General features: G+C 46.3%; 1 protein-coding gene across 4 annotated transcripts in view; it reads right to left on the bottom strand.

Moving 5' to 3' along the window:
* Window positions 1-17,743, bottom strand: part of LOC118380482 (methylcytosine dioxygenase tet3-A-like) — a 115,416-nt gene that overhangs the window by 31,509 nt on the left and 66,164 nt on the right. For all 4 annotated transcript variants that reach the window (XM_052498759.1, XM_052498760.1, XM_052498762.1 and 1 more), the window contains 3 exons: window positions 2,117-4,400; window positions 1,725-1,815; window positions 571-664 (listed from right to left, as the gene is read on the bottom strand). In XM_052498759.1, the coding sequence (XP_052354719.1) occupies window positions 571-664; window positions 1,725-1,815; window positions 2,117-4,400 (2,469 nt within the window). The remainder of the gene's footprint in view (window positions 1-570; window positions 665-1,724; window positions 1,816-2,116; window positions 4,401-17,743) is intronic.

The raw sequence follows: 17,743 nt of genomic DNA, 5'->3' as shown, positions 1-17,743 counted from the left end.
TGGCGATGGTCTTGTAGCCCATTCCAGCCTTGTGTAGGTCTACAATCTTGTCCCTGACATCCTTGGAGAACTCTTTTGGTCTTGGCCATGGTGGAGAGTTTGGAATCTGATTGATTAATTGCTTCTGTGGACAGGTGTCTTTTATACAGGTAACAAAATGAGATTCGGAGCACTCCCTTTCAGAGTGTGCTCCTAATCTCAGCTCGTTACCTGTATAAAAGACACCTGGGAGACAGAAATCTTTCTGATTGAGAGGGGGTCAAATACTTATTTCAATGTATAACATTTCTGACATGCGTTTTTCTGGATGTTTGTTGTTGTTATTCTGTCTCTCACTGTTCAAATAAACCACCATTACAATTATAGACTGATCATCTCTTTGTCAGTGGGCAAACGTACAAAATCAGCAGGGGATCAAATACTTTACACACACACACACACACACACACACACACACACACACACACACACACACACACACACACACACACACACACACACACACACACACACACACACACACACACACACACACACACACACACACACACACACACACACGGTACTTACCCATTTGGCGATGGGACAGCCCTGGGAACTGCGTCCTTCCTTCCCAGTATACACCACCACCTCCACCCTTACCGCCTTCCCTTTCTCTCCATACCTTTGAACACACACCGCGATAACATACATCATATATTAACGGCTTTTCACAAGTCTCACCTTAGAACATAAAAACACAATCCTTTCAGCAATGTCATCTCTCCCCATATCTGTGACCATCAGCACTAACATCTTGCAATGACTGTCAATACAGCCACAAATCACATTTTGATAACTTTAGAAAAAGACAGTGGGACTACATCACTCGCCAAAATGCAGCAAAAGTTTTTGGAACAACTCAAAACAAGTAAAAACTATTTCAAACTAAAGCACTGATGTCATTCAACAGAAACTACAGAGCAGAGACTCTCCTCATGGGCCCCTCGACTAGGCCCAAGAGGTTTCCTGTTCTAACATGCAGGGTGTGTGTGTGTGTGTTTTTGTATGTGTGAATATGTATCTCCGTGTGTGTGTGTGTGTGTGTGTGTGTGTGTGTGTGTGTGTGTGTGTGTGTGCAAGCTTGGTGCTGCTTTCCTTCAGCGACAGCCTCTATAATATAATATATGAGCTATAATATGACTGTAAGCCCCACCTCATTCCATGAACACCACGAGCCCTGTGGGTTGGCAGGGCAGGTGGTTCACCGAGTACACTGATAGGACAAAACATTAAGAACACCTTCCTAATATTGAGTTGCACTCCCACCCCTTTTGCTCTCAGAACAGCCTCAATTCGTTAGGGCATGGACTCTAAAGGTGTCGAAAGCGTTCCACAGGGATGCTGGCCCATGTTGACTCCAATGCAGCTACATACAGTAGGCTAGTAGAGTCTGGCAGTTATACATATTGGCTTAGCCGTATAATCCTACTGGTAAACCAACCTGTGAGGCACTGAGCCCCTCCTGTTTTCATATCAACTCTATTATCTTATCAGTATTACACACCTAATAGATTTGTCATGAAAACAGAAGTGGATTAGCAACTCACAGGTTTGCCATCCCAATTGGACTATGAACAGCTGGGCAATGGCTGGGCAACAACAAACACTTTTCTTCTCCCCCAGGCTTGTTTATGGAATGGAGTAAAATAACTGATGCAGTTTGTGTTATTTGATGTTGTTACCTGTTCTCCATCATCTCTCTGACGGCTGACACACTGGGTCCAGCACCAAGGTGAGTATAATACGGACCCTCCTCCTTCTCTATGATTTGCTCTGTGGAGAGAGAGTCATTTGTAGAATGCAGTTTCAGCTAATTTCAGGCAAACAAATGGTATGTCCTTGGGTGTGACAAATACAGCGCCAGTTAAGTACAGTAGAGCATGTGGCATGCTGTATCACACTAAATAATTTCCCAATGGATACAAAGAAAGCCATCATCATTTTCATCATTATGATTATTATCCTCATCATTATAATCAGCATCATTATTATCATCATCCTCATTATCATCCTCATTATCCTCATCACCATCATTATCATCCTCATCATTATCATCATCATCAGGGTGACTCACTCATGCATCCACAGGAGGGGATCTCAGAGAGTTTCTTGGAGGGGGTGTTAAGCAGATTCTTAGTGGGCGTGTCCAGGAAGCTGAGGGGCGATTCCAGGAAGCTGTTCACGTTGTGTTTGGTGGGTGTCGACTCCTCTGATAGATCCAAATCGCCGTTAGCTGACGTGGACAAGACGGTGACCGGACCGGACCTCTCCACTTTGTAATACCCCTGCTGTTGACCCCCAGAGGAGTAGCCATTGGATAAACCATGGTTCAACCCGGTTCTGTGGTTGTTAGAGTCTATGCTGGTGAAACTGGGGATAGTGGAGCTAGCCTTTAGGTTAGCACCGTGCTGCTGCCCAACATAGGGCTGCGATACCTGAGAATACAATCCTCTTTCACAATCATGTCCTTGTCCAACTCCTTGTCCTCGTAAAGGGTCCAGGTGACCGTTGAAATGCGACCACTGTTGGTTGTCATGACCATAACCTTGACTTCGACCACGATCGACGGCTCCAGAGGTTTTGTGGTATTTGACCCCACTGTGGGCGTTACTGTAGTAAAAGAGCTGCCGTCGTTCCTCCTGAGCCTCAGTCAAGTACCTCTTCAGATCCATCTGGGCCTGAGGCAGGAACAGGCTCCTCTTGTGGCTAGGCGATGATGTCTTCGGCTGGGGCAGAACCTTCTGGACCCTGGCTCTGTGGGGGGTCTTGCCGTTGGGTATTCGTTTGTACAAGGGGGTACGGTTGTTGGGTTTGCAGCCCTCCTCTTCCAGCCCCTCCGTTCCCTTCTTCTTCCTAGGTTTAGAAAGTGTGGTCCTGGGTTTCTTCACAGAGGTCTTCTTGTGTTTGGGTGGTGCTTGTTCGGAGTTGTAGTTGTACTTGATGGCTGAGACTGGAGTTCCTCTGGGAGGGTTGTTCTCTGAGTGCTGGGAGGGGTGGGAACCCTGCTGCTTGTGACGTGATTGGATGATGAACGCCAACTCGGCAAGTTGAGCCGCCACCTCTTCCTCATCCCTGTTCCTCCCGCTCTTACCCACCGTCCTCTCTAATGTTTCCTTGCTGTTCCTCTCCATGTCTTTCCGCTGTCTGAAAGTGCCTTCGCCCCTGTTATGTTGAGAACCAAGGCCTTGGTCTGCTCTCCTGTACAGGTGTTGTCCTGCTCTCTCGGTGCTGTCGTAGGGAAGTCTGTCACAGTCCGAGCTGGCTTCTAGCAGGTCCTGTAGGGACAGGTTGCCAGTGGCTGCGGGGCTACGGGAATGACACTGGATGACATGAGCTTGTCTGGCCACTGGGGAGCGTATGACTGAGGTCTGGTGCAGAGGGGAGCGTATGACTGAGGTCTGGTGCAGAGGGGAGCTGATCACTAGAACTTTGTTGGAGCCCTGGAGAGGGGTGTTTCTATTGGATAAGTGCATGGATGGTGTGGTGGGGTTTTCACCCTGTGCGTTGGTTCTAAAGGGTTCTGGGGAGTTTTGTGGGATAGCTGCCAGTAAGGTTAGCGCCTCGATAGCGATAGCCTGGTCATTGCTAATATTCCTCTCTTCTACCAAAGACTGGATGCTTGGCTGAGAGAGATCTGGAGAGGGTTGCTCTCGTTTGACAATAATGTCGAGAGCTTTTCGTGGACTGATGGGAGCACTTTTCAAGCAAATATCCACCTTGAAGTCCTCCGGCTCTGTTTTGAACGAGCGTAGCACCGGGGATTGGGAGCTACACAACTTCTCTTCCAGACCCTTCCTGTCTGTGATAGAGAAACACACCACGGCTGCTAGTGTGGACAGAGCGTCCTCATAGACATCGTCATCATCGCCCCCTAGTGGGGCGGAGGACTGGTCCATGGACCACACCCACGGTTCCTCCACCTTTATCTTCTTCAGGGGAACAACTATGCTGTCGTCCAGAAGTGCATCCTTCAGCTCAGAGCTGCCTTTGGGGTACGTAGATTTTGTAGTACTTTGGGACTCTAATTGTATTGTGGTATTTTGGGACTCAGGTGACAACTGATGTGATTCCGGACCAGCAATCAGTTGGGCACCGTTGGTTTTAGCCATGTTTTCGTTAGCACCGTTGTGAAAAGTCCCAGAAGAAGAGCAGTGATGCTGTAGAAGAAGTCCATCATTAGTGTCCTGCAGGCCAGGCTCTCTCTTGATAAGTGCTGCTGGTCGCCCATCTCGGATTTGGGCAAGAGTGTGGACGTGGGGAGGGTGTGTGTGAGGTATGTGACCCTCCTCCTCGTCCTCCGCTGCCGTATAGGTGTCCTCTGCCATCTGGACATTAACTGAGCTGTCCTCTGGAACCACCTGGGAGAGAGAGAGAGAAGAGAGCGAGAGAAAGAGAGAGACATTTAACATTTTAAACCAACCTCTCCAACCTGAACCTATTGTGTGTATAAGTGTGTGTTTGTGTGTTTCCAGCACAGCATAGCACAAGAGCCAGAACAGAGAAGATACAGTAAGGTAGACTTTACAGTAAGGTAGACTTTACAGTAAGGTAAACTTGGTTTACTTAATTAACTAAATACTGTTTACCTATAACGAAAATCTGTTTTTAACTAAATACTGTTTACCTAACTAAATACTGTTTACCTAACTAAATACTGATTACTTAACTAAAATCTGTTTACCTAACTAAATACTGTTTACCTAACTAAATACTGATTACTTAACTAAATACTGTTTACGTAACTAAATACTGTTTACCTAACTAAATACTGTTTACCTAACTAAATACTGATTACTGAACTAAAATCTGTTTACCTAACTAAATACTGTTTACGTAACTAAATACTGTTTACCTAACTAAATACTGTTTACTTAACTAAATACTGTTTACTTAACTAAATACTGTTTTTAACTAATACTGTTACTTAACTAAATACTGTTTACCTAACTAAAATCTGATTACTTAACTAAATACTGTTTACCTAACTAAAATTTGATTACTTAACTAAATACTGATTACTTAACTAAATACTGATTACATAACTAAATACTGTTTACTTAACTAAATACTGTTTTTAACTAATACTGTTACTTAACTAAATACTGTTTACTTAACTAAATACTGTTTTTAACTAATACTGTTACTTAACTAAATACTGTTTACTTAACTAAATACTGTTTTTAACTAATACTGTTACTTAACTAAATACTGTTTACCTAACTAAATACTGATTACGTAACTAAATACTGTTTACCTAACTAAATACTGTTCACTTAACTAAATACTGTTTTTAACTAATACTGTTACTTAACTAAATACTGTTTACCTAACTAAAATCTGATTACTTAACTAAATACTGTTTACCTAACTAAAATGTGATTACTTAACTAAATACTGATTACTTAACTAAATACTGTTTACTTAACTAAATACTGTTTTTAACTAAATACTGTTTTTAACTAAACACTGTTTACTTAACTAAATATTTTGTACCTCCACAGTTTGGAAAGTTATAACAAGACAGAAGACATTATGAAGGTCATTTTTTGTGCTGGGCTATAGCCTGAGTTTTGGCTAACTTTCATACCAGAGACTGCACCATAACAACTGTACTCTACCAAAACCAAACCAAGACAACATTGTGTGCTATATCATCTATGAACAGTAAGAGCTTCAGTGCTTAACAGACTGCTCCCTCCTGCCTATGTCACATCACTGTTCATGGTCACTGATGGTGCATGTCTGTGTGTGTCTGTGTGTGCGTTTGTGTGTGTGTGTGTGTGCATGCGTGAGTGTGCATGCAGCCTTTATGATATACTATGCAGTGTGAGTGACAATCACAGTGGGTATGGTGACGCATGTGCGTGTGTGTGTAAAAGCAGAACGACAACCAGCCAAAGGTCCACAGTATTGATGTATTGATTGATCTTCAAAAGAAAACCATAGTGCTCTCTGTAACGTCTGTGTTTTGGCATGTTCGAGTGGGAGAGAAGGTGAGGGAGGAACAGAGAGAAGGTGAGGGAGGAACAGAGAGAAGGTGAGGGAGGAACAGATAGAAGGTGAGGGAGGAACATTGAGAGAAGGTGACGGAGGAACATTGAGAGAAGGTGAGGGAGGAACAGAGAGAAGGTGATGGAGAAATATTGAGAGAAGGTGAGGGAGGAACAGAGAGAAACAGAGAGAAGGTGAGGGAGGAACAGAGAGAAGGTGAGAATGTTGAGGGAGGGCCATTGAGATAAGGTGAGGGAAGAACAGAGAGAAGGTGAGGGAGGAACAGAGAGAAGGTGAGAATGTTGAGGGAGGGCCATTGAGATAAGGTGAGGGAAGAACAGAGAGAAGGTGAGGGAATAACATTGAGAGAAAGTGAAGGAGGAAACATTGAGATAAGGTGAGGGAGGAACAGAGTGAAGGTGAGGGAGGAACAGAGAGAGAAGGTGAGGGAGGAAACAGAGAGAAGGTGAGGGAGGAAACATTGAGAGAAGGAGAGGGAGGAAACATTGAGAGAAGGTGAGGGAGGAACAGAGAAGGTGAGGGAGGAACAGAGAGAAGGTGAGGGAGGAACAGAGAGAAGGTGAGGGAGGAACATTGAGAGAAGGTGAGGGAGGAACATTGAGAGAAAATGAGGGAGGACACATTGAGAGAAGGTGAGGGAGGAACAGAGAAGGTGAGGGAGGAACAGAGAAGATGAGGGAGGAACAGAGAGAAGGTGAGGGAGGAACAGAGAGAAGGTGAGGGAGGTAAAAGATTGAGAGAAGGTGAAGGAGGAACAGAGAACAGGGAGGAACAGAGAGAAGGTGAGGGAAGAACATTGACAGAAGGTGAGGGAGATAAAAAATTGAGAGAAGGTGAAGGAGGAACAGAGAAGGCGAGGGAGGAACAGAGAGAAGGTTAGGGAAGAACATTGACAGAAGGTGAGGGAGATAAAAAATTGAGAGAAGGTGAAGGAGGAATAGAGAGAAATTGAGGGAGGAACATTGAGAGAAAGTGAGGAAGGAACATTGAGAGAAGGTGAGGGAGGAACATTGAGAGAAAATGAGGGGAGGACACATTGAGAGAAGGTGAGGGAGGAACATTGAGAGAAAATGAGGGAGGACACATTGAGAGAAGGTGAGGGAGGAAACATTGAGAGAAGGTGAGGGAGGAACATTGAGAGAAGGTGAGGGAGGAAACATTGAGAGAAGGTGAGGGAGGAAACATTGAGAGAAGGTGAGGGAGGAACATTGAGAGAAAATGAGGGAGGAACATTGAGAGAAGGTGAGGGAGGAACATTGAGAGAAAATGAGGGAGGACACATTGAGAGAAGGTGAGGGAGGAAACATTGAGAGAAGGTGAGGGAGGAACATTGAGAGAAAATAAGGGAGGAACATTGAGAGAAGGTGAGGGAGGAACATTGAGAGAAAATGAGGGAGGTAAAACATTGAGAGAAGGTGAAGGAGGAACAGAGAGAAGGTGAGGGAGGAACATTGAGAGAAGGTGAGGGAGATAAAACATTGAGAGAAGGTGAAGGAGGAACAGAGAGAAGGTGAGGGAGGAACATTGAGAGAAGGTGAGGGAGGAACAGAGTGAAGGTGAGGGAAGAACATTGAGAGAAGGTGAGGGAGGAACAGAGAGAAGGTGAGGGAAGAACAGAGAGAAGGTGAGGGAAGAACAGAGTGAAGGTGAGGGAGGAACAGAGAGAGAAAGTGAGGGAGGAAGATTGAGAGAAGGTGAGGGAGGATCATTGAGAGGTGAGGGAGGATCATTGAGAGAAGGTGAGGGAAGAACAGAGAGAAGGTGAGGGAAGAACATTGAGAGAAGGTGAGGGAGGAACAGAGTGAAGGTGAGGGAGGAACAGAGAGAGAAAGTGAGGGAGGAAGATTGAGAGAAGGTGAGGGAGGAATATTGAGAGAAGGTGAGGGAGGAAACATTGAGAGAAGGTGAGGGACGAACATTGAGAGAAGGTGAGAGAGATAAGACATTGAGAGAAGGTGAAGAAGGAACAGAGAGAAGGTGAGGGAGGAACAGAGAGAAGGTGAGGGAGGAAACATTTAGAGAATGTTGAGGGAGGGGCATGGAGAGAAGGCGAGGGAGGATCATTGAGAGAAGGTGAGGGAAGAACAGAGAGAAGGTGAGGGATAAAACTTTGAGAGAATGTGAGGGAGGAAACATTGAGAGAAGGTGAGGGAGGAACAGAGTGAAGGTGAGGGAGGAACATTGAGAGAGAGTGAGGGAGGAACATTGAGTTGAGGGAGGGGCATGGAGAGAAGGCGAGGAGGATCATTGAGAGAAGGTGAGGGAAGAACAGAGAGAAGGTGAGGATAAAACTTTGAGAGAATGTGAGGGAGGAAACATTGAGAGAAGGTGAGGGAGGAACAGAGTGAAGGTGAGGGAGGAACATTGAGAGAGAGTGAGGGAGGAACATTGCGAGAAGGTAGGGGAGGAAACATTGAGAGAAGGTTAGGGAGAAAACATTTAGAGAATGTTGAGGGAGGGACATTGAGAGAAGGTGAGGGAGGATCATTGAGAGAAGGTGAGGGAAGAACAGAGAGAAGTTGAGGGAAGAACATTGAGAAAGAACATTGAGAGAAGGTGAAGGAGGAAACATTGAGAGAAGGCGAGGGAGGAACAGAGTGAAGGTGATGGAGGAACAGAGAGAGAAGGTGAGGGAGGGACATTGAGAGAAGGTGAGGGAGGAACAGAGAGAGAAGGTGAGGGAGGAACAGAGAGAATGTGAGGGAGGAAACAGAGAGAAGGTGAAGGAGGAACAGAGTGAAGGTGAGGGAGGAAACATTGAGAGAAGGTGGGGAGGAAACATTGAGAGAAGGTGAGGAGGAAACATTGAGAGAAGGTGAGGGAGGAACAGAGAAGGTGAGGGAGGAATAGAGAAGGTGAGGGAGGAACAGAGAGAAGGTGAGGGAGGAACAGAGAGAAGGTGAGGGAAGAACATTGAGAGAAGGTGAGGGAGGAACATTGACAGAAGGTGAGGGAGATAAAACATTGAGAGAAGGTGAAGGAGGAACAGAGAGAAGTTGAGGGAGGAACATTGAGAGAAAGTGAGGAAGGAACATTGAGAGAAGGTGAGGAGGAACATTGAGAGAAGGTGAGGGAGGAAACATTGAGAGAAGGTGAGGGAGGTAAAACCTTTAGAGTAGGTGAGGGAGGAACATTGAGAGAAAGGGAGGGAGGAACATTGAGAGAAGAAGAGGGGAGGAACTGAGAGAGAAGGTGAGGGAGGAACATTGAGAAAAGGTGAAGGAGGAAGTTTGAGAGAAGGTGAGGGAGGAAACATTGAGAAAAGGTGAGGGAGGAACATTGACAGAAGGTGAGGGAGATATAAAACATTGAGAGAAGGTGAAGGAGGAACAGAGAGAAGGTGAGGGAGGAACATTGAGATAAAGTGAGGAAGGAAGATTAAGAGAAGAACATTGAGAGAAGGTGAAGGAGGAAACATTGAGAGAAGGTGAGGGAGGAACAGAGTGAAGGTGAGGGACGAACAGAGAGAGAGGTGAGGAGGAACATTGAGAAGGTGAGGGAGGAAACATTGAGAGAAGGTGAGGGAGGTAAAACCTTTAGAGTAGGTGAGGGAGGAACATTGAGAGAAGGTGAGGGAGGAACAGAGAGAGAAGGTGAGGGAGGAAACAGAGAGAAGGTGAGGGAGGAAACATTGAGAGAAGGAGAGGGAGGAAACATTGAGAGAAGGTGAGGGAGGAACAGAGAAGGTGAGGGAGGAAACATTGAGAGAAGGAGAGGGAGGAAACATTGAGAGAAGGTGAGGGAGGAACAGAGAAGGTGAGGAGGAAACATTGAGAGAAGGTGAGGGAGGAAACATTGAGAGAAGGTGAGGGAGGAACAGAGAAGGTGAGGGAGGAACAGAGAAGATGAGGGAGGAACAGAGAGAAGGTGAGGGAGGAACAGAGAGAAGGTGAGGGAGGTAAAAGATTGAGAGAAGGTGAAGGAGGAACAGAGAAGGCGAGGGAGGAACAGAGAGAAGGTGAGGGAAGAACATTGACAGAAGGTGAGGGAGATAAAAAATTGAGAGAAGGTGAAGGAGGAACAGAGAAGGCGAGGGAGGAACAGAGAGAAGGTTAGGGAAGAACATTGACAGAAGGTGAGGGGAGATAAAAAATTGAGAGAAGGTGAAGGAGGAATAGAGAGAAGTTGAGGGAGGAACATTGAGAGAAAGTGAGGAAGGAACATTGAGAGAAGGTGAGGGAGGAACATTGAGAGAAAATGAGGGAGGACACATTGAGAGAAGGTGAGGGAGGAACATTGAGAGAAAATGAGGAGGACACATTGAGAGAAGGTGAGGGAGGAAACATTGAGAGAAGGTGAGGGAGGAACATTGACAGAAGGTGAGGGAGATAAAAAATTGAGAGAAGGTGAAGGAGGAACAGAGAAGGTGAGGGAGGAAACATTGAGAGAAGGTGAGGGAGGAAACATTGAGAGAAGGTGAGGGAGGAACAGAGAAGGTGAGGGAGGAACAGAGAAGATGAGGGAGGAACAGAGAGAAGGTGAGGGAGGAACAGAGAGAAGGTGAGGGAGGTAAAAGATTGAGAGAAGGTGAAGGAGGAACAGAGAAGGCGAGGGAGGAACAGAGAGAAGGTGAGGGAAGAACATTGACAGAAGGTGAGGGAGATAAAAAATTGAGAGAAGGTGAAGGAGGAACAGAGAAGGCGAGGGAGGAACAGAGAGAAGGTTAGGGAAGAACATTGACAGAAGGTGAGGGAGATAAAAAATTGAGAGAAGGTGAAGGAGGAATAGAGAGAAGTTGAGGGAGGAACATTGAGAGAAAGTGAGGAAGGAACATTGAGAGAAGGTGAGGGAGGAACATTGAGAGAAAATGAGGGAGGACACATTGAGAGAAGGTGAGGGAGGAACATTGAGAGAAAATGAGGGAGGACACATTGAGAGAAGGTGAGGGAGGAAACATTGAGAGAAGGTGAGGGAGGAACATTGACAGAAGGTGAGGGAGATAAAAAATTGAGAGAAGGTGAAGGAGGAATAGAGAGAAGGTGAGGGAGGAACATTGAGAGAAAATAAGGGAGGAACATTGAGAGAAGGTGAGGGAGGAACATTGAGAGAAAATGAGGGAGGACACATTGAGAGAAGGTGAGGGAGGAAACATTGAGAGAAGGTGAGGGAGGAACATTGAGAGAAAATAAGGGAGGAACATTGAGAGAAGGTGAGGGAGGAACATTGAGAGAAAATGAGGGAGGTAAAACATTGAGAGAAGGTGAAGGAGGAACAGAGAGAAGGTGAGGGAGGAACATTGAGAGAAGGTGAGGGAGATAAAACATTGAGAGAAGGTGAAGGAGGAACAGAGAGAAGGTGAGGGAGGAACATTGAGAGAAGGTGAGGGAGGAACAGAGTGAAGGTGAGGGAAGAACATTGAGAGAAGGTGAGGGAGGAACAGAGAGAAGGTGAGGGAAGAACAGAGAGAAGGTGAGGGAAGAACAGAGTGAAGGTGAGGGAGGAACAGAGAGAGAAAGTGAGGGAGGAAGATTGAGAGAAGGTGAGGGAGGATCATTGAGAGAAGGTGAGGGAGGATCATTGAGAGAAGGTGAGGGAAGAACAGAGAGAAGGTGAGGGAAGAACATTGAGAGAAGGTGAGGGAGGAACAGAGTGAAGGTGAGGGAGGAACAGAGAGAGAAAGTGAGGGAGGAAGATTGAGAGAAGGTGAGGGAGGAATATTGAGAGAAGGTGAGGGAGGAAACATTGAGAGAAGGTGAGGGACGAACATTGAGAGAAGGTGAGAGAGATAAGACATTGAGAGAAGGTGAAGAAGGAACAGAGAGAAGGTGAGGGAGGAACAGAGAGAAGGTGAGGGAGGAAACATTTAGAGAATGTTGAGGGAGGGGCATGGAGAGAAGGCGAGGGAGGATCATTGAGAGAAGGTGAGGGAAGAACAGAGAGAAGGTGAGGGATAAAACTTTGAGAGAATGTGAGGGAGGAAACATTGAGAGAAGGTGAGGGAGGAACAGAGTGAAGGTGAGGGAGGAACATTGAGAGAGAGTGAGGGAGGAACATTGCGAGAAGGTAGGGGAGGAAACATTTAGAGAATGTTGAGGGAGGGGCATGGAGAGAAGGCGAGGGAGGATCATTGAGAGAAGGTGAGGGAAGAACAGAGAGAAGGTGAGGGATAAAACTTTGAGAGAATGTGAGGGAGGAAACATTGAGAGAAGGTGAGGGAGGAACAGAGTGAAGGTGAGGGAGGAACATTGAGAGAGAGTGAGGGAGGAACATTGCGAGAAGGTAGGGGAGGAAACATTGAGAGAAGGTTAGGGAGAAAACATTTAGAGAATGTTGAGGGAGGGACATTGAGAGAAGGTGAGGGAGGATCATTGAGAGAAGGTGAGGGAAGAACAGAGAGAAGTTGAGGGAAGAACATTGAGAGAAGAACATTGAGAGAAGGTGAAGGAGGAAACATTGAGAGAAGGCGAGGGAGGAACAGAGTGAAGGTGAGGGAGGAACAGAGAGAGAAGGTGAGGGAGGGACATTGAGAGAAGGTGAGGGAGGAACAGAGAGAGAAGGTGAGGGAGGAACAGAGAGAATGTGAGGGAGGAAACAGAGAGAAGGTGAAGGAGGAACAGAGTGAAGGTGAGGGAGGAAACATTGAGAGAAGGTGGGGGAGGAAACATTGAGAGAAGGTGAGGGAGGAAACATTGAGAGAAGGTGAGGGAGGAACAGAGAAGGTGAGGGAGGAATAGAGAAGGTGAGGGAGGAACAGAGAGAAGGTGAGGGAGGAACAGAGAGAAGGTGAGGGAAGAACATTGAGAGAAGGTGAGGGAGGAACATTGACAGAAGGTGAGGGAGATAAAACATTGAGAGAAGGTGAAGGAGGAACAGAGAGAAGTTGAGGGAGGAACATTGAGAGAAAGTGAGGAAGGAACATTGAGAGAAGGTGAGGGAGGAACATTGAGAGAAGGTGAGGGAGGAAACATTGAGAGAAGGTGAGGGAGGTAAAACCTTTAGAGTAGGTGAGGGAGGAACATTGAGAGAAAGGGAGGGAGGAACATTGAGAGAAGAAGAGGGAGGAACTGAGAGAGAAGGTGAGGGAGGAACATTGAGAAAAGGTGAAGGAGGAAGTTTGAGAGAAGGTGAGGGAGGAAACATTGAGAAAAGGTGAGGGAGGAACATTGACAGAAGGTGAGGGAGATATAAAACATTGAGAGAAGGTGAAGGAGGAACAGAGAGAAGGTGAGGGAGGAACATTGAGATAAAGTGAGGAAGGAAGATTAAGAGAAGAACATTGAGAGAAGGTGAAGGAGGAAACATTGAGAGAAGGTGAGGGAGGAACAGAGTGAAGGTGAGGGACGAACAGAGAGAGAAGGTGAGGGAGGAACATTGAGAAGGTGAGGGAGGAAACATTGAGAGAAGGTGAGGGAGGTAAAACCTTTAGAGTAGGTGAGGGAGGAACATTGAGAGAAGGTGAGGGAGGAACAGAGAGAGAAGGTGAGGGAGGAACATTGAGAGAAGGTGAGGGAGGAAGTTTGAGAGAAGGTGAGGGAGGAATAGAGAGAGAAGGTGAGGGAGGAACATTGAGAGAAGGTGAAAGAGGAACAGAGAGAAGGTGAGGGAGGAAACATTTAGAGAATGTTGAGGGAGGGACATTGAGAGAAGGTGAGGGAGGAACATTGAGAGAAGGTGAGGGAAGAACAGAGAGAAGTTGAGGGAAGAACATTGAGAGAAGAACATTTTTACTTTTATTTATTTTTTAGTTTAGAACAAATTCTTATTTTCAATAACGGCCTAGGAACAGTGGGTTAACTGCCTGTTCAGGGGCAGAACGACAGATTTGTACCTTGTCGGCTCGGGGGTTTGAACTTGCAACCTTCCGGTTACTAGTTCAACGCTCTAACCACTAGGCTACCCTGCCGCCCCATTGAGAGAAGGTGAGGGAGGAACAGAGTGAAGTTGAGGGAGGAACAGAGAGAGAAGGTGAGGGAGGAAACATTGAGAGAAAGTGAGGGAGGAACATTGAGAGAAGGTGAGGGAGGAACAGAGAGAGAAGGTGAGGGAGGAACATTGAGAGAAGGTGACGGAGGAATATTGAGAGAAGGTGAGGGAGGAAACATTGAGAAAAGGTTAGGGAGGAACATTGACAGAAGGTGAGGGAGATATAAAACATTGAGAGAAGGTGAAGGAGGAACAGAGAGAAGGTGAGGGAGGAACATTGAGATAAAGTGAGGAAGGAAGATTGAGAGAAGAACATTGAGAGAAGGTGAAGGAGGAAACATTGAGAGAAGGTGAGGGAGGAACAGAGTGAAGGTGAGGGACGAACAGAGAGAGAAGGTGAGGGAGGAACATTGAGAGAAGGTGAGGGAGGAACAGAGAGAGAAGGTGAGGGAGGAACATTGAGAAGGTGAGGGAGGAAACATTGAGAGAAGGTGAGGGAGGTAAAACCTTTAGAGTAGGTGAGGGAGGAACATTGAGAGAAGGTGAGGGAGGAACAGAGAGAGAAGGTGAGGGAGGAACATTGAGAGAAGGTGAGGGAGGAAGTTTGAGAGAAGGTGAGGGAGGAACATTGAGAGAAGTTGAAAGAGGAACAGAGAGAAGGTGAGGGAGGAAACATTTAGAGAATGTTGAGGGAGGAACATTGAGAGAAGGTGAGGGAAGAACAGAGAGAAGTTGAGGGAAGAACATTGAGAGAAGAACATTTTTATTTTTATTTATTTTTTAGTTTAGAACAAATTCTTATTTTCAATAACGGCCTAGGAACAGTGGGTTAACTGCCTGTTCAGGGGCAGAACGACAGATTTGTACCTTGTCGGCTCGGGGGTTTGAACTTGCAACCTTCCGGTTACTAGTTCAACGCTCTAACCACTAGGCTACCCTGCCGCCCCATTGAGAGAAGGTGTGGGAGGAACAGAGTGAAGTTGAGGGAGCAGAGAGAGAAGGTGAGAGAGGAAACATTGAGAGAAGGTGAGGGAGGAACAGAGTTAAGGTGAGGGAGGAACAGAGAGGTGAGGGAGGGACATTGAGAGACGGTGAGGGAGGAACAGATAGAAGGTGAGGGAGGAACAGAGAGAAGCTGAGGGAAGAACAGAGAGAGAAGGTGAGTGAGGAACAGAGAGAATGTGAGGGAGGAACAGAGAGAAGGTGAGGGAGGAACAAAGAGAAGGTGAGGGAGGAAACTCCTCCTGTCTCAGCCTCCAGTATTTATGCTGCAGTAGTTTATGTGTCGGGGGGCTAGGGTCAGTTTGTTATATCTGGAGTACTTCTCCTGTCCTATTCGGTGTCCTGTGTGAATTTAAGTGTGCTCTCTCTAATTCTCTCTTTCTTTCTCTCTCTCTGAGGACCTGAGCCCTAGGACCATGCCTCAGGACTACCTGACATGATGACTCCTTGCTGTCCCCAGTCCACCTGGCCGTGCTGCTGCTCCAGTTTCAACTGTTCTGCCTTATTATTATTGGACCATGCTGGTCATTGATGAACATTTGAACATCTTGGCCATGTTCTGTTATAATCTCCACCCGGCACAGCCAGAAGAGGACTGGCCACCCCACAGCCTGGTTCCTCTCTAGGTTTCTTCCTAGGTTTCCTAGGGAGTTTTTCCTAGACACCGTGCTTCTACACCTGCATTGCTTGCTGTTTGCTTGCTGTTTGGGGTTTTAGGCTGGGTTTCTGTACAGCACTTTGAGATATCAGCTGATGTACTAAGGGCTATATAAATACATTGATTTTGATTTGATTTGAAACATTTAGAGAAGGTGAGGAAGGAAAAATTGAGAGAAGGTGAAGGAGGAAACATTGAGAGAAGGTGAAGGAGAAACATTGAGTGAAGGTGAGGGAGGAACATTGAGAGAAGGTGAGGGAGGAAACATTGAGAGAAGGTGAAGGAGAAACATTGAGAGAAGGTGAGGGAGGAACATTGAGAGAAGGTGAGGGAGGAACAGAGATAAGGTGAGGGAGGAACAGAGAAGGTGAGGGAGGAACAGAGAAGGTGAGGGAGGAACAGAGAGAAGGTGAGGGAAGAACAGAGAGAAGGTGAGGGAAGAACAGAGAGAAGGTGAGGGAAGAACAGAGAGAGAAGGTGAGGGAGGAACAGAGAGAAGGTGAGGGAGGAACAGAGAAGGTGAGGGAGGAACAGAGAAGGTGAGTGAGGAACAGAGAGAAGGTGAGGGAAGAACAGAGAGAAGGTGAGGGAGGAACAGAGAGAAGGTGATTGAGGTAAAAGATTGAGAGAAGGTGAAGGAGGAACAGAGAGAAGGTGAGGGAGGAACATTGAGAGAAGGTGAGGGAAGAACATTGAGAGAAGGTGAGGGAAGAACAGAGAGAAGATGAGGGAGGAACAAAGAAGGTGAGGGAGGAACATTGAGAGAAGGTGAGGGAAGAACAGAGAGAAGATGAGGGAGGAACAAAGAAGGTGAGGGAGGAACATTGAGAGAAGGTGAGGGAGGAAACATTGAGAGAGAGAGAGAAGAGAGAGAGAGAGAGAGAGAGAGAGAGAGAGAGAGAGAGAGAGAGAGAGAGAGAGAGAGAGAGAGAGAGAGAGAGAGAGAGAGAGAGAGAGAGAGAGAGAGAGAGAGAGAGAGAGAGAGAGAGAGAGAGAGAGAGAGAGAGAGAGAGACAGAGAGAGAGAGGAAAGAGTGAGAGTAGAGAGATAGAAAGTGGCAGTTGGGAGAGCTTTGCCTCTGGAGATCTTATAGAAGCTGTGGAATTTCTTTCTTCAGTTGTTAAAGTTATTATTCTAATATACTGTATATGCTGTATGATCTGATTACTACTAACTGACATTTACTGTACCGTATTGCTTTGTGTGTGTGTGTGTGTGTGTGTGTGTGTGTGTGTGTGTGTGTGTGTGTGTGTGTGTGTGTGTGTGTGTGTGTGTGTGTGTGTGTGTGTGTGTGTGTGTGTGTGTGTGTGTGTGTGTGTGTGCATGGGCATGTGTCACCGATCTGTTTTATGTAAAGCTAATGAAGTGTTCTAACTACAGAGAGCCAGGAGGTGGGTGGATGTACGCTACTTGATTACCTCATCTGAACTGCCATTTAACTCACCGTTTATACACTCTTTATAGACTACACTACCCAGCATGCTCACTCTGTTTGATAAACTCCAGGTCTACAGTGAGAAAGGACAGCTGCCACCAGCCCTCTGGTCTAGGTCACATCCTTGTTCTCACCCACTACTAACACAACTGACTCAACCCTAGTTGAATAAGTTGAATTAGGTGTTTTAGTACAAGGCTGGAACAAAAATGCAAACAGGAGTTGAGAAACACTGCTATAGAGTCTAGGGGATTGATTGGGCCAATAAGACACACTAGGGTGTGTGTTGCTGCTGTTTCTGGCATAGCTTTAGCACACATCATCATCACATCTCTGTTCCTGTGCAAAACCAGACTTGCTTATCCAATGGTGATACCTGAAAAGCATATGGTTGATTGTACTCAACAACCTTACAAACCCTACAACAGGGTTTGTGATATATGGTCAATATACCAAGCTGTGTCCAGTCTCTCTGTGTTGCGTCGCACGTAAGAACATCCCTTAGCCGTGGTATATTGGCTATATACCACACCTCCTCTGGCCTTATTGCTTAATGAACCTCCCAATGCATATAGTAAAACCACTATTCTATTTACAGTCATATAGTATTCAGAACAACACCCCTCCTCTCCTCCTCGTCTCGTGACCCTCCCTTACTACTAAGAACATACAGCTGCAGTTGCTGCTGATGGTGGGAGAGGAGGCTGAGGCAACATCTTGGCTGCTGCTGA

The sequence above is a fragment of the Oncorhynchus keta genome, chromosome 36 (assembly GCF_023373465.1).
Source record: "Oncorhynchus keta strain PuntledgeMale-10-30-2019 chromosome 36, Oket_V2, whole genome shotgun sequence".
NCBI lineage: Eukaryota > Metazoa > Chordata > Actinopteri > Salmoniformes > Salmonidae > Oncorhynchus > Oncorhynchus keta.
The sequence above is the reverse complement of the archived record's forward strand: the minus strand, read 5'-3'. Positions and strand labels throughout refer to the sequence as shown.